The 15,703-nt window shown below is 41.4% G+C and overlaps 1 protein-coding gene across 2 annotated transcripts in view; it reads left to right on the top strand.

Annotated features, from left to right (window-relative positions):
- Positions 1–15,703, top strand: part of LOC137353106 (heterogeneous nuclear ribonucleoprotein L-like) — a 52,683-nt gene that overhangs the window by 26,050 nt on the left and 10,930 nt on the right. For both annotated transcript variants that reach the window (XM_068019100.1, XM_068019099.1), the window contains exons 7-12: positions 4,553–4,612; positions 7,122–7,441; positions 8,105–8,229; positions 8,325–8,526; positions 9,622–9,679; positions 11,446–11,466. In XM_068019100.1, coding sequence (XP_067875201.1) covers positions 4,553–4,612; positions 7,122–7,441; positions 8,105–8,229; positions 8,325–8,526; positions 9,622–9,679; positions 11,446–11,466 — 786 coding nt within the window. The remainder of the gene's footprint in view (positions 1–4,552; positions 4,613–7,121; positions 7,442–8,104; positions 8,230–8,324; positions 8,527–9,621; positions 9,680–11,445; positions 11,467–15,703) is intronic.

Genomic DNA, 15,703 nt, shown 5'->3' on the forward strand with positions numbered 1-15,703 from the left:
GCCCATGGGAAAGCAGGGTGCATTAAACAACGATTCAGCCATTACTACAACAGCTGGCTATTTTGCTGGAAATCATTAAACTGATTTGTAGACACTTGCATGTGCTATCTGAAATGTGTGTAAAATAGTGCTGCAACACCCATTTAATTAGCACAAAAAAATCTTAACAGCAAGCATCTGCAGAGAGTCCAAGCAACTTTAATTTTTCAACTTTTCACTTCGAGAATTAGATTTAAAGAGGAGACAATGAGGCTGCACGCGTAGGAAAAGAAATTGCACAAAGTGGCAAATGGTAGTTAAATGTCAAGTGGTATAAGCATGAGACAATGGGAGGCAGAATGAGAAATCAAATCAAAAATGGGATAGTGAGAACAGCTAAAAGGGATGGGGAGGTAGGTGCATGGAATGGTGGCAAAGCAGAGCAGACTGGCTGTTCAGGGTCCTGGTCGGTGTGTGGGGATATGGGAGAAAAAGGTTGACACCAAGGATGCAGACCCTGCCAACACTGTTCCAATGGTTCCTGGCCCAAGCATTGACCTGTTTAGAGACTCCCCTACCCCCGTATCAATCCTGATGCACCATCCCACATTGCCAGCATCTGTTGCAGCTTTTATGGGCTCAAGTTGGTCATCAGTATTAAGCCAGCAGAAGGTGCCTATATAAAGATAGTGCTGTTCCTTGAGCTTGTACTGACTTTCATTGAAACAGTTTTAGAAGAATGTTGCCAGGTCTTGAAAATTGCAGCTATGAGGAAAGATTGGATAGGCTAGGTTTGTTGCTTTAGAACAGAGGAGGCTGAGGGGTGACTTAATTGAGGTGTACAAATTATGAGGGTCCTAGATAGAGTAGATAGGAAGGTCCTGTTTCTTCTAGTGGAGAGGTCAATTACTGGGGGCACAGATTTAAGGTGATGGTAGAAGGATTAGAGGGAATTTGAGGAAATACTTCACCCAGAGGTGGTGGGTGTCTGGAATTCACTGCCCAGATTGGTGGTGGAGGCAGAAACCCTCAACTTATTTAAAAGGTACCTGAACGTGCACCTGAAGTGCTGTAACCTGCAAAGCTACAGACCAGGTGCTGGAAGGTAGGATTAGATTGGGCAGTTAATTTTTTCAGCCGGCACAGACACGATGGGCTGAATGCTGTGGCGTAACCTTTCTATGGAATAGAGATGGTCATGAACAAGTGGGGTGGTAAATTGAAATAGCAAAAGACAGGAAGTTTGGTTGCACTTGCGGACAGAGCAGGGTTGTTCAAGTGCTCACCTAATCCAAACCTAGTTTCCCCCGATGTAGAGTAGTATACTGAGTTGGAGGAAGTACATGTAAATTGCTGTTACACCAGCAGGAGTGTTTGGGGTCCTGATCAGTGGGCAGGTTTTGCATCTTCTGGGCTCACATGGCATGGTGCCAGGGGAAAGAGAATAGTGTTGGGGATGATGGAAGAGTGAATTGCCTCCATAGTAATGTTTGCATAGCCCAGATTCTCCCATTGTCTCAGCAGCAACTCTCCACTGACCGAGAAGATCCAGGATTTGGTCCTTGCTCTTTGCTGAGTTGAATTAATGTAGTCAGAGCAATAGTGGGAGTTGCTACTGTTTAGTATCTCTGTGCTAAGGAATAGGGAAAGCTTCTGAGCGCCCATTTTGGATGTTTTCTGAAATATATGGTGAGGAATGATCTGGAAGTTTTCTTGTAATCTTTTCTTCTGTCACTTTGTTGACTCATAGAAAGGTCTCCAAGGTAGGGCACTGGGAAGATCGTTGATGCTAGTGGAGCCAAGTTGCTTTGCGAGTGATAATTTGCAAGAAGTTTTTTTGTTTTGCAGGGAGGAATGGGAGAGTAATGCATGGATCTTGTAATGTTTCGAGGCCACCAGTATTTTGTTGAGAAGCCTCATCTATATAAAGAATAATAGTGACTTTTTGACGTGGCTGACATAAAGGCAATCTCAAAGTTAACCTTTCCAAATCTAAGCTCTTGAGAAATGCAGTACATTTATAAGGACTTTGACTTTCCTATTTAGACCTAATTTCAGCAAACCTATATGTAGCTCAGATTCAGGAAATGGTAACCCTTCAGTCTGCATGTGTATTGTGCATCCCAAGGTAACAGTGCAGAAGAGAAACAAGGGGACGTGGTGTTCCCATAGAAGTAGATGCACTTCATTTCACAGTGTCACTAGTGGGTTTTACGTTGCAGCTCTCTCCAATTCTACATGCCTTGAACGGTGACTGCCACCTCAATGCTTTACCAGATTTTCACTAAACTGTACTGTTCCATGAGTACCGTGGCTCATAATTCAATCACCGTGATTTTAAATCGTGCATGTTCATTTATACCATGGTCACATATGGGCTGGGGTGAACTTTTTCTCACAAACCTGGATTTTTCTCTTTTTCTGGTGGCATTTGCACGTAGTGAGTTGTTCTGATACATAAGCAACACCGCGGTTAATCTCCAAGATCATTTATCTCTGCATTTCTTTGAGGGATTTCTTTTTCAAGCATTTAGCTGCTACTGTTTTAAACGGGCTATATAATTTTCAAAAGTGTCCTGCAAGACCAAACTGAGAGGCAGAACCTCAAGAAATGGCACTTGGAATCTGTATATGTCATGTGTCAACTACTCTAGATTCCATTTCCGAAATAGCAACCGGTTAGCGATTTTTAAGTGTGCATTGGTAATCCCCAATTTGGCTCCGAACAGTTTCTGCCTTGAGATGCTTTAAGATTATATAACCTCTTTTAAACTGTCCAGACAAATTTGCACAGTGACCATGAGCTGAGCTGAATTCCATAGTTCAACCAAACAGTTTTGGTGTATGTCCAATATAGAACTGTCTTGACAGGAATATGCTTGAACCTTGATGGTGCTGAGTACTACTGTGGAATGGCTCCACTGAACAAATGTGTTGTCCCCCTGTAAGTCACCTAAAGTGGTAGTGGAGGTTGGGGAGCAGCAGAGTATAGACCGATGTGAAGAAATGCTAAACCCATTTTAATAACTTGCCCTTATGGGAATGTTGGTTTCGAGGTTTGTTATTTTAATATTTTACCTCATTTATCTTTACATGTGATATTTGGACAATGGGGGTAGTGACTCATCTGTAATAACTTCAGAAAATTCTTAGTTTCCCCCTTGTAGGCCAGGTTCCCTTGTTTGCAACATAAAACTTTGGTAAGTCTTGTTCAGTGAGGCATATGTTCTTCCAGTCTTGTTTCCCACTTCTGTATTAGCCTGAGGTACACTTTGGAGTGTACTTGGGTATCTTGCCCAACTAGCTATTCATGAGTGAGCCTTGAAGGCTACTCTGAATGTCATCAGGCTATGCAACTGCATGGACATCACAGCCAAGCCTCAAATTGTCCTCTCCCAACATTCGCGCATTTCAAGCAGATGTTTCGGGAAAGCAGTGGAGAGTAAGACATCTGGCCAATATTCTTCTTGCTCCCCAACGGGGAAAGTTGGGGGGTGGTAGAAGCTTAAATGTCATGCCATTTGCAACTGTCCCAACTAAAATAAACTAAGTACAGACATGACATTGACCCTGTGGAATCAGCTCACTCATTTGAAACCTTCCCAAAACACTGATCTTGTTGTTTTGGTTTGGCTGAACTTGAATTCAATGATTTATTTAAGTCACTGGCCAAGTTTAATCATTATAAAAGTGGAAAATATTGGACTTGTTCATGATACACTATCTTTTTAAAAAAAAAAGTCAACTAGCAACACAGATACATTATCATGTATGGATCAAATTCAAATTCTATTAAACTCTCTGGAACCTGTTCTAAAACATGGCCCACAGTGTCAGCTGTCTAGTGCATGAGAGTATTTACATTAGCATAAACCATTGTCATTAGTTAATTTAAAAGAAAATATGTAGACACTGCTCACTTTTTATACAATGGACACCATTGCAGAAAATGTATACACAAACTTGCAAATGAACCCACAGCGTGTTGGGAATGCTGCTGCTTGAGGGCTCAAACACAGAAGAGCAGCTTTTCTTAAGTCACTTCTCACACACTCTGACCTGCAGTCTTTCACTGTTAAAAATGTGTTTCTTCTGTAATTTCATCTGTGTGCTGTAAGCTTTAAAGTGCAAATAAAGAACTATGATGTGTAGAGATTCTAATTGCAATCTTTGTTTCTATGGTGTTCATTTACTGTAAAATGTATGATGCAGGGTTGAAGTTTCAAGCCTGTGTCGAATCTGCTTGCAACCGTATGTTTGATGGAGAACCATCTTTCAAACTGCCATTTGTTGCTGTTGAGGCATAAAAGTGGTAAGATAATGTTCGCTTGGACCTTGTGCCCTAGCACTGCTGTAAGTAGACTCATTTATGTATTAGTTCTGTCTTCCTTTGTGCAAACTATGGTCTTGTATATCCTTTTTAAATTGACTTCTAATGACTGTTCAGTATTACGTACTTGGGGAAAGTTACTTAATCTGGTTCTGAAAGTGGAACTTCATGCGTAACAATTTTTAATACTTTATTCATGCCAGATGTGATTTGTTTGTTAGATTTCTTCTATTTCTATTCCAGAGCCTTCAAACAAGCGTTCGAGATTGCCTGCTTTACTTGGCGATGCTCCATCTAGCTTTGGTGAGTATTAGTGCATGAGAAAAATTCCACTTTCAGAATGGAGTGTTCTATCCCTTTGCTCCAATTCGAGTGTAATGCACTCATTCAATCTCTTTTTTCCATTTTGAATTTTAAAAAAAAGTGCATACCCAGCACTCATGATGGAGCTTCAGATTCTAGTCCAGAGACTTCACAGACTTGAGTCTCAGACATACATTCTAATTTTTCCTGACCTCGCTGGGAAAGGAATAAATTTCTTTTCAGAATAAAGTCACAATTAAAATGACATCCTTGGATCATTTCTTGCCTGTCTCTTGTGTTATAGCAAATGGGGGAGTGGGTGAGGAATGATGTGCTAGTTTGTTTCATTGCCAAGTGTGGGTAGGCTTGCTAACCTCACTGGATGAGATCTCACACACCGCCCTACCACTGCATGGAATAATATATCAATAGCTCAGTTCCAAATAAAACATTTTTAAACTTGTGCAATCATTATAAAACTCTCCACCTCTCTTTTCAATCTGAAGCCCACAATGCTCTGAAATTGTTCATTGTCTGAATGATTTGTATATCCTAATAAAGTTAACATTGAGTGGAATTTCCCATTTTTAGTGCTCTGGGTGTTAGCTGTTCAGATGACTTGGCAGAATATTTGCAGGAGAAAAATTTGTGGCATAGCCTCATTAGTGACCTGCTCATGTCGTACTGGACCATGTAATGTAAGGCCAGTTTCCATGGTTGGGTTGGGGGGGTGGGGGGGCAGGGCGGGGTGTCAGGGAGTGGCTATCTCATCACAGCAGGGATCAAGTGTGTGGTGTATATCACTTATCTGATTGTTGGAGAAAATCCTTGAGCCATTGTAGAAAGGAAGAGCTATTTCAAAGGAAGATAAAAAAAACTGACTGGTCCTTTCTTGCCTTATTGCTTCCCTTTATCTCTCCCCCTGAAAAAGCAAAAAAAAAATCCAATTTGACTTCATTGGCACAATAAATGCACTGCTAACTACTGGCAATTGATGTATCCTATTGAGATTTTTTTCTTTCCTGTAGTCACAAGGTACTTTTCTTTAAAGTGATATAATAAACCTTGAAGTGTAGTGGGTTATCTCTTACAGTATATTTTCTGCTTGCTGTGTGATTTTTTTGATTTGTTTGTGGGATGTGGCGTTGCTGGCTAGGCCAGCATTTATTGCCCATCCCTAATTGTCCTTGAGAAACTGAGTGGCTTGTTAGGCCATTTCAGAGGGCATTTAAGAGTCAACCATATTACTGTGGGTCTGGAGTCACGTGTAGGCCAAACTAGGCAATGATGGCAGATTTCCCTCCCTAAAGGACATTAGTGAAGCAGATGGGTTTTTACAACAATCAAGCGTGATTTTATGGCCACCATTAGACTAACCTTTTAATTCCAGATTTATTAATTGAATTCAAATTTCACCATCTGCAGCGGTGGGATTCGAACCCATGTCCTCAGCACTAGCCTGGGTCTCTGGGTTACTAGTCCAGTGACATTACCACCACGTCACCATCTCCCCTTATGTGCATGAGTGGCTGTGTCTCAGCTGAAGTGCTTGGTCTCTACTTGATGCCTCACAAAAATTGTATGTTAAAAGATTACTAACTCCCTTGTGCTAAATTTTCTTAATTTTCCATTATATTGCATTGAAATCTTTTTAAACAATTGGATATCAGTGTTGATTTGTGGAAGATTGACTCTTATCTCTCAACTGTGCAATCCCTCAGAAAATTTTGTCGCCGGGGTTGTACAGAGCCTAGAGCTTAATCAGGTCGGGCCTTCAACTTGGTTAAAACTTCAGTTAGAATTCCATTTTAAAACATTTGAAGTTGGTTCAAGTCTTCACTTACAACTTTTAAATGGTTAGTTATTTCAACCTCAATGTTCATTTTTTGGTGTGGGATCATAATGGTTATCTTCTGTTTTGGATTGTGATCTCCGATCAGATTGGTGTAGCTAAGCAAATGTTTTAGGGATCAGCCTAGGGTACAGATGGTCAGTTGGAGCTCAGATGCAGAAGAAAGTGTGTGCATTTTTATAGCATGTCTTTCAATCACCGAAAACACTTTGCAGCCAATGAATTGCCTTTAAAGTACAGGCATTGTTATGTAGACAAACTAGGCAGCCAGTGTACGCTCGGTAAGGTCCCACAGATAGCAGGATCAATGATCATTTAATTGGATGAGAGCGCCCTGCTCTTGTTTAAAAGTGCCATGGGATCTTTTACTTCTACCTGCATGTGTTTGATGTAAGCATCTCCTGACACTGTAGCACTTCCTCAGTACTAAATGGTATAGCTTACGTACTCGAGACCTGGAGTGGGGCATGAACCCATGACTGCCTGACTGAGGCGCAATTACTGCCACTGACCCAAGCTTGAAGCACAGCAGTAACCATGTGGTCCCAAAGAACCGGCCAAAGGGAACATGACCTCAGTTTTTATCCTAAGTTGGCCTTTTGTTTTTTGCTTTCTTCAGTAGTGTTTCTGACCATGCTTTTGTTTTGCTTTGGTCAGGTCATGGCTACCCTCCTTCAGCATACCATGGCTTTTATGAAGATGATGACGACTATGAACCACAACATCATTATGAAGGCAGGGGAATGGGTCCTCCACCACAGCCACCTTCAGTGGGAGGTCCTCGTAGGGGTCCACCTTCACGGCGCTACACACCTCCGTATGGTGCTTCACTACCGCCACCTCCGCCACCACTGCCACATGCCGATTATGGTCCTTTGGCTGATAGTCCAGTACTGATTGTTTATGGGCTAGATGCTAAGAGGATGAACCCAGACAAAGTGTTCAATGTCTTCTGTCTTTATGGTAATGTGCACAAGGTACGTTGCACTGAACTTGATGTATGGTTTTTAAAAATTCTGAAATTGTTGTTGGTTCTGGAGTTTACAGTCCTTCTCCCTCACCTTCTCTCTTCCCCCCCCCCCCCCCCCCACTATTTTTAGTTTATTTTGAGGCTTTAAAATGAGTCTTAAATTTTTGTTGAACTGCTGTGACATCTCAAGCCACAAATGCAGAAAATTACCATAAATTATATAAGCTAAATTTGGTAGTACAGAACTTGAGTATTGCTGAAAACACACATTTTGTCGAAGCTTCTCGTCTTGCACTCATCAGGACACTTCGCAAGAATACCAATGTAAGGGACAGCAACAAATTTATACTGTAAGAATTGTAGGTTTTTTTTTCCCCTCCCAAGGTGTGTAGCAAATGGCATCACTGTACCACCAACAATGTTCCCTCTAAGCTGCATGGCTGTGTAGCAACCCGCAAGTTACTAAGCACAAGTCATCCCTTTAAGGTACTGGGCATGCGTGGCCGCACAAAAAAATTTAAAGGTATTGTGCATTTAAATGAATAAGCTGTGCACAACAGAAAAAAAAATTAAGAGGGGACGTTGACCAGAGTTCCAGTTCTAGGCCTCTTTTTTTTTTCCCAAAAAAAATTTCTACTGTGCATTAAGGATTATAAATCTGTATCTGTAGGTTAAATTCTTAAAAAGCAAACCTGGAGCTGCAATGGTGGAGATGGGGGATGGATTTGCAGTTGACCGAGCCCTCACATGCCTAAACACCGAAAACTTTCTGTTTGACCAGCATATAAATGTGTGGTAAGAGAACTGTGCTGTCATTGGTTCTTGGATCCAGTAATTTTGCCTGGTGTTTGTGAATGTATTGCTGAGGTTTGTTTCCCCGCTCCCTGCAGTGTATCGAAACAGAAGGTTATAGTTCCTGGCCAGTCATTTGAGTTAGAGGATGGCTCTTGTAGTTTCAAGGATTACTCGACTAACCGAAACAACCGGTTCACAAATATGAAACAAGCTGCCAAAAATCGAATCCAGAAGCCCAACAACATGCTGCATTTCTTCAGTGCTCCTCCAGCCACTACAGATGAGATATTCGAACAGGTTTGTATTTAATATATTTTTTCTGAGATATCTCTGTTGCCTTGTGGAGGCAGCAGGCAGTTAGCAATATCTTTTTCTCAAATCTACTGACTCCAAGTAGCACACGATTGAAAATTTCCAGCTCCTGCCCTGGTGCACCAATGCACTGAGCCATTGTGCTACCTTCTGTGGCATAAGAACACAAGAAATAGGAGCAGGAGTAGGCCACGGGACCCTTCGAACCTGATCTGCCATTTAATACAATCATGGCTGATCTTGTACGTCAGCTCCACTTTCCAGTCCTATCTCTATTGCTTGATTCCCTTAGTACCCAAAAATCGATCGAACTCAGTCTTTAACATACTCTGACTGAGCTGTCACAGTCCTCTGGGGTAGAGAATTCTAAAGATTCACAAACCTAGATTTTTTCATGGTGTACTTCAAATATCGTTGTGCTTATTGGCTGCTAAAATAGCTATTATTGCAAAACTAATTTTGGAGAAAGAATTTTCAGTCTCATTGCACTTTGATTCATTGTTTGAACTAGGAGGGAGGATTATTTTTACATCGTAATGAACATCCAATAGTATTCAGATCCAAGACTTTTTAGTGTGTGCCCTTTAATGTCGGAAAATAGGCCCAGAGTACATTCTGTGCCTTTGCTTCCCTCAGAACATCCTCTTAGTGATCAACATGGAGACTGGTGATAGTTATCAGCCGGAGATTTAATAGAATATGGAGTCATATGTTGTAGACTCCCAGGGCCACATCCTTCTGACAGAGTCTTATCTGTTTTTGATCCCCTGGCTTTCCAATTTGGTGGAACTTGCGTTCATACTTCTGCAATGTATGAGCTGTTGGGAGATGGATCTTTCCCTTCCCCTCTTGCACCCTAAAATGGGTCAATTGCTCCAGGAGAGTATTTGGAGTACAAGAGTGACTGTTGTAAAAAAGTGGTACCTCTACTGAGTAGATCAGGAGACTGGAGTGCTGTTTTATTTTGGCTTTGTATTTGGTTTTTGATTGCTCTATACGTCCGATTTTCCCTGTTTATGTTTATATATCACATGAATGTCCAGCAGAGATCAGGCTGGTAAATTTTCTCTTTATTTCCAGATATCTGACAAAGTTAATGTGAAGAGGCCTAAAAGTATTATATTTTTCAGTGGAAAAAGTAAGTCACTTGTTCTAATTATTTTCCATAGCTCGGATTAATTTTAATATCACTGATTTCAAAATAAGAGGAATGATGGGTGTATGACATTTTCACAATGCATTTAGTGTTCTAATAATGGAACAAGTTTAACTTTTGTCATCCCCGACTTGTTTGCTATGTTGGTACATTGATGAGAATTAATTTGTGATGGATTAAAAACATTGGTGCAACACTGGAGCATTTTTACCCCTTTCATAGGAAAAGGTACCAATCTGCTATATAAGATGGTGATAGCATTTTAGTCATGTAAGCAATATTCTATTATCTAGGAGATATCTTGCTGTCTTTCTGTTGGGGCTGACTGGGATACTTCATGCATTAGTGTACTTAGTGGCTTCTAAAAAATAGCTGTCGTCTCAGAACGAATCTTGGAGACTGATGTTTTCCAGTCTTATTACTCTTGTTACTTGAACCTGGAGGGAGAAATACTTTCACATTGTAATTGAGTGGATCTCTAAAGACAGGATTCTTGGTAGTGTGGAGGAACAGAGGGATCTTGGGGTCCATGTCCATAGATCACTCAAAGTTGCCACCCAAGTTGATAGGGTTGTTAAGAAGGCGTATGGTGTGTTGGCTTTCATTAACAGGGGGATTGAGTTTAAGAGCCGCGAGGTTATGCTGCTGCTCTGTAAAGCCCTGGTTAGACCACACTTGGAATATTGTGTTCAGTTCTGGTCGCCTCATTATAGGAAGGATGTGGAAGCTTTAGAGAGGGTGCAGAGGAGATTTACCAGGATGCTGCCTGGACTGGAGGGCACATCTTACGAAGAAAGGTTGAGGGTGCTAGGGCTTTTCTCATGGGAGTGAAGAAGGATGAGAGGTGACTTGATAGAGGGGTACAAGATGATGAGAGGCTTAGATAGAGTGGATAGCCAGAGACTTTTTCCCAGGGTGGAAAGGGCTATCACCAGGGAGCATAATTTTAAGGTGATTGGAGGAAGGTTTCGGGGAGATGTCAGAGGTAGGTTCTTTACACAGAGCGTGGTGGGTACGTGGAATGCACTGCCAGCGGTGGTAGTAGAAGCAGATACATTAGGGACATTTAAGCGACTCTTGGATAGGTACATGGATGATAGTAGAATGAAGGGCAGGTAGTTAGTTTGATATTAGAGTAGGTTAAAGGTTCGGCACAACAACGTGGGCCGAAGGGCCTGTACTGTGCTGTACTGTTCTATGTTCTAAGGACTTTTGAAATTTTCAATTAATAAATGTACTTGTAGAAATACTTTTAAAGGGGGACTAAATTGCACTTGCCTCAATCCCTTATAGATTTTCCTTAAGTGGTTTCCATGTATGCACAGTGCTCCACAAAAGACTCTGCCCATGTACTTTAATGGAGCAGATGCAATGGTGAGATTTGTTGCAGTGCATCCATTGGACAGCACAGGAAACTATCAGCCATTTGACTTCTGGGCAGTTTCCTGCTGTATTTTAGCTTGTGAGCATTGAAGAACTAGGATCTCTAAATAAAGCCAACAATTTTGTTATTTTGGTAAGTTTGTTTCTCAAAGTGCAAAGACCTGATGTCATGTTAGTAGGAATTAATCCTCATACTTATCTGACACTAAAGGTCCCGTTTAATTTAGTTCTGTGCAAGAGCTTATGTGCTGTAGGTTTTATATGAACACTCTTGTTTAGGGGTGGAGTGAAGTAGTGCCTGGGGAAACCTGTTTAATTTTGTGTGCTCTCTTTCATGGTCTTTGGCATTTTCCAACCTGCTTCAGCTGGATCAAAAGGAAATCAAGGTAGGACCCAACTTCAATTTCCTTTTGCTAATTACAGACTGTTTTCCTTTGGTAGAACTTCAGCTTTGAAGTATTTACTTGGGGCAAGTAGGTTGTGATGGATTACAGATGATCAGAGTTTTAATAAAGATTTTACTGTTTGCAAACCACTTGATTCATGCTGCTGGAAAATTGGTGTCAAGGCAGTTTCTCATTGGGATGGGGAGGAGGGTGTGTTTCCCAGCATTTACACAGATCTTGGGGCATGGTATCGTAATACATTCTAAAATGTTTGTTACCTACAAATTAGTTCTACAAATGCAGCTTTCAGTAATTTTCACAATCTCTGGTCAGTAATGTGCAAGAAGGGGTTTAGTTACAAATTTATGTAAATATATCTAATAAAAAAATCATGTGTGCATTTCTTGTAAATCCTTCATGCATTTTTGTCAACATCTTTATTAAGGGTCAAAACCCATAATCGTAATGCAAGTTGTGTGCCCACTGGCAGACAATGGGTGGGCAGTGGGAGCAGGGGGTTACATCCTTAAAAATGGAAAACCAGTCCCCACCAACTGTGAACATGCCTACTTCCAGTTTAACTGGGGTGGGTTTAGGGTTAGGCAAGTAACCTGCTCTCAAGAGGTGAGTTAGTAATTATAATATTTAAATGGGGCTGTTTGCCTTAAATTCTAGCAGCCATGATGATTTAACAGTTGCAGGCCAGGTAACCTGGGGGCTCAAGGGAGGTGTGGATCTGGCAGATGATTGCTTTTCCAGCACTGCTCATGTCCAGCAGTGCTTCCAGCACCACCCTGCCCCAGCCCTGTAAGCTAACCTATAATAGGCTGAAATAAAAACAAGAAATGCTGGAAATACTCAGCAGGTGGAGAGAGGAGCAGAGTTAACATTTCAGGTCAGTGACCCTTCTTCAGAGCTGACAAATATTAGACATGTAGAAGGTTTTAAGCAAGTAAACCGGGGGTGGGGGGGGGGGTGTGGGGCAAGAGATAACAAAAGAGAAGGTGTTGATAGGACAAGGTCACAGAGAATAACTGACCAGAAGGTCATGGAACAAAGGCAAACAGTATGCTAATAGTGTGCTGAAAGACAAAGCGTTAGTACAGAGAGGGTGTGAATTGACTGTAAAGCACAAAGCGCTCCAAGCACAACATTAAAAAGATTTAAAAGAACAGAAACAGTGGGTAGGCACAGTAGAAACAAAGTAACCAAACTTAAAAAAAAACTGAAAAAATAAACAAATAAAGAACATCGCAAGCTAGAGGAACAGCATCTCAGTTACCGATTAGGCATGTTACAGCCTGCCAGATTGAACATTGAATTCTATAATTTCAGAGCATGACGGGGAGCCCCCTATTTTATGTTTAGTTATTTTTTATTTTTTACTTGGTTATTTTATTTTAGCTTTTTTAGTTTGGTTAGTTTGTTTCTACTGTGCCTATCCACTTTAAAAAAAAAAAAAAAATTTTTTAACGTTTGTGCTTGGAGTGCTTTGAGCTTTACAGTCAATTCATAGCCTCTCTGCACTAACGCTTTGACTTTTAGCACACCATTAACATAACGTTTGCCTTTGTTCCATGACCTTCTGAAGAAGGGTCACTGACCTGAAACGTTAACTCTGCTTCTCTCTCCACAGATGCTGCCAGACCTGCTGAGTATTCCAGCATTTCTTGTTTTTATTTCAGATTTCCAGAATCTGCTGTATTTTGCGTTTACTATAATAGGCTGACACAGTGATCCCTTCCTCTCTCCCACCCTCCCATCTGAGGCCTTTTACAGCAGCCTTTTCCCATCAGCCAGCCACACAACCTGACTGGCTGCCATGAGGGGAAAAACTGGTGTTTTTGAAAGAAACTTTGGGGCGGCACAGTGGCGCAGTGGTTAGCACTGCAGCCTCACAGCTCCAGCGACCCGGGTTCAATTCTGGGTACTGCCTGTGTGGAGTTTGCAAGTTCTCCCTGCGTCTGCGTGGGTTTCCTCCCACATGCCAAAGACTTGCAGGTTTATAGGTTAATTGGCCATTATAAATTGCCCCTAGTATAGGTAGATGGGAGGGACAGGTGGGAATGTGGTAGGGATATGGAATTAGTGTAGGATTAGTATAAGTGGGTGATTGATGGTCGGCACAGACTCGGTGGGCCGAAGGGCCTGTTTCAGTGCTGTATCTCTAAACTAAACTAAACTAAAAACTCAAATGTGGTCCTGCTATTAAATTTGGCAGGAAATACTGCACCCCCCCCCCCCCCCCCCCACTGCCCATATTTCCAGGATTCCCGGCTGACAGTTGCTCCTGCACCTGCTCCCTTCCCATAAATATCAGGACCAATGTTTGTTCAGCATGGCCAGTTTCAGTTATCAGTATGGGTTTAGAAATTTACATTGGGAATACAAAAATAAAGTTAGATTCTATGACTTTAAAATGGGACTAACTTCTATGTACACTACCTGGTCTAATTATCACTTGACTCGTGATGTGCAATTGTACAGGAAATTCAGTAGTAGGTTTATAAATATAGTGGAGCACTACAGACTATAAATATTCAAAAGTTTTATGAAAATCAGCTCAGTGCTTCTGGCTATATTTCTGATTCCAAGAACCACTATCTAACTTGGAGGAATTCCTGTTTTTTTTTAATTAAGCAAATTTTCCAACTCCTTCTGCCTGAGAGTTTGAGTTTCTCATTTGCTCAGAGACCTGTGCCATTGCTGCAGTGGGACTGGCAATCCCCTGCCTGTAGGGAAACAGCCAAGATAGTAAGTGAAGGACTGAGAGTGTGGCCCCGGCCCTCGATCACCTCAATGTCTTAATAATATTTCTGGAAATAACTTTAATACTTTTTTGTAGCATTTTTTATTGGATCTAAAATGCATTGTTGCCTTTAAAGTTCTTCACATACTGCATTTTGAAGTACAGTCACATTACGTAGACTTGTATGGCAATAATTTGTGCATAGTAAGGTCCCATAAGCAGCATTACATAATTGGTCTGTTTTTGGTAATGCTGACCAGATACTGTTTTTCCTTAATTAGTATTGATCGATCTTGGGGTCCACCTAATCCACTAGAATGGGCAGACATGGCCTCCATTTAACCTAATATGAATCACAGAATTGTTAACAGTGCAGAAGGGGGCCATTTGGCCCATCATGTCCGCACTGGCTCTCTGAAAGAGCAATTCCCTCAGTTCCATTCCCCTGCCTTCTCCCCGTAACCCTGCACATTCTTCCTTTTCATATAACTGTCTAATTCACGTTTGAATGCTTCAGTCGAACCTGCCTCCACCGTATTCTGAGGCAGCGCGTTCCAGACCTTAACCACTTGCTGCATGAAAAAGTTTTTCCTCATGTCACCTTTGCTTCTCTTATCAAATACTTGAAATCTGTGCCCTCTCATTCTCGATCCTTTCACAAATGGGAACAGTTTCTCTCTATCTACTCTGTCCAGACTGCTCATGATTTTGAATACCTATATCAAATCACCTCTCGCCCTTCTCTTCTCCAAGGAAAACAGTCCTAACTTCTCCAATCTATCTTCATTAATGAAGTTCTTCATCCTTAGAACCATTTTCGTGAATCTTTTCTGTACTCTCTCCAATGCCCTCACGTCTTTCCTAAAGTGCGGTGCCCAGAACTGGACGCAATACTCCAGCTGAGGCCGAACTAGTGTCTTATACAAGTTCAACATAACTTCCTTCTCTTATACTCTACGCCCCTATTAATAAAGCCCAGGATACTGTATACTTTATTAACTGCTCTCTCAACCTGTCCTGCCACCTTCAATGACTTATGCACATATACTCCCAGGTCCCTCTGCTCCTGCATCCCCTTTAGAATTGTACCTTTTATTCTATATTGTCTCTCCATGTTCTTCCTACCAAATTGAATCATTTCACATTTCTCTGCATTGAACTTGATCTGTCACCAGTCTGCCCATTCCACCAACTTGTCTATGTCTTTTTGAAGTTCTTCACTATCCTCCTCACAGTTCACAATGCTTCCAAGTTTCATATCATCTACACACTTTGAAGTTGTGCCCTGTACACCACGGTCTAGGTCATGAATATATATCAGGAAAAGCAAGGGTCCCAACACTGATCCCTGGAGAACTCTACTACAAACCTTCCTCCAGCCTGAAAAACATCCATTGACCACTACTGTTTCTTGTCACTCAGCCAATTTCATATCCATGTTGCGACTGTCCCTTTTATTACATGAGCTGCAATGAATGAATGAGAAGA

The sequence above is a fragment of the Heterodontus francisci genome, chromosome 40, assembly GCF_036365525.1.
Source record: "Heterodontus francisci isolate sHetFra1 chromosome 40, sHetFra1.hap1, whole genome shotgun sequence".
Classification (NCBI taxonomy): Eukaryota; Metazoa; Chordata; class Chondrichthyes; order Heterodontiformes; family Heterodontidae; genus Heterodontus; species Heterodontus francisci.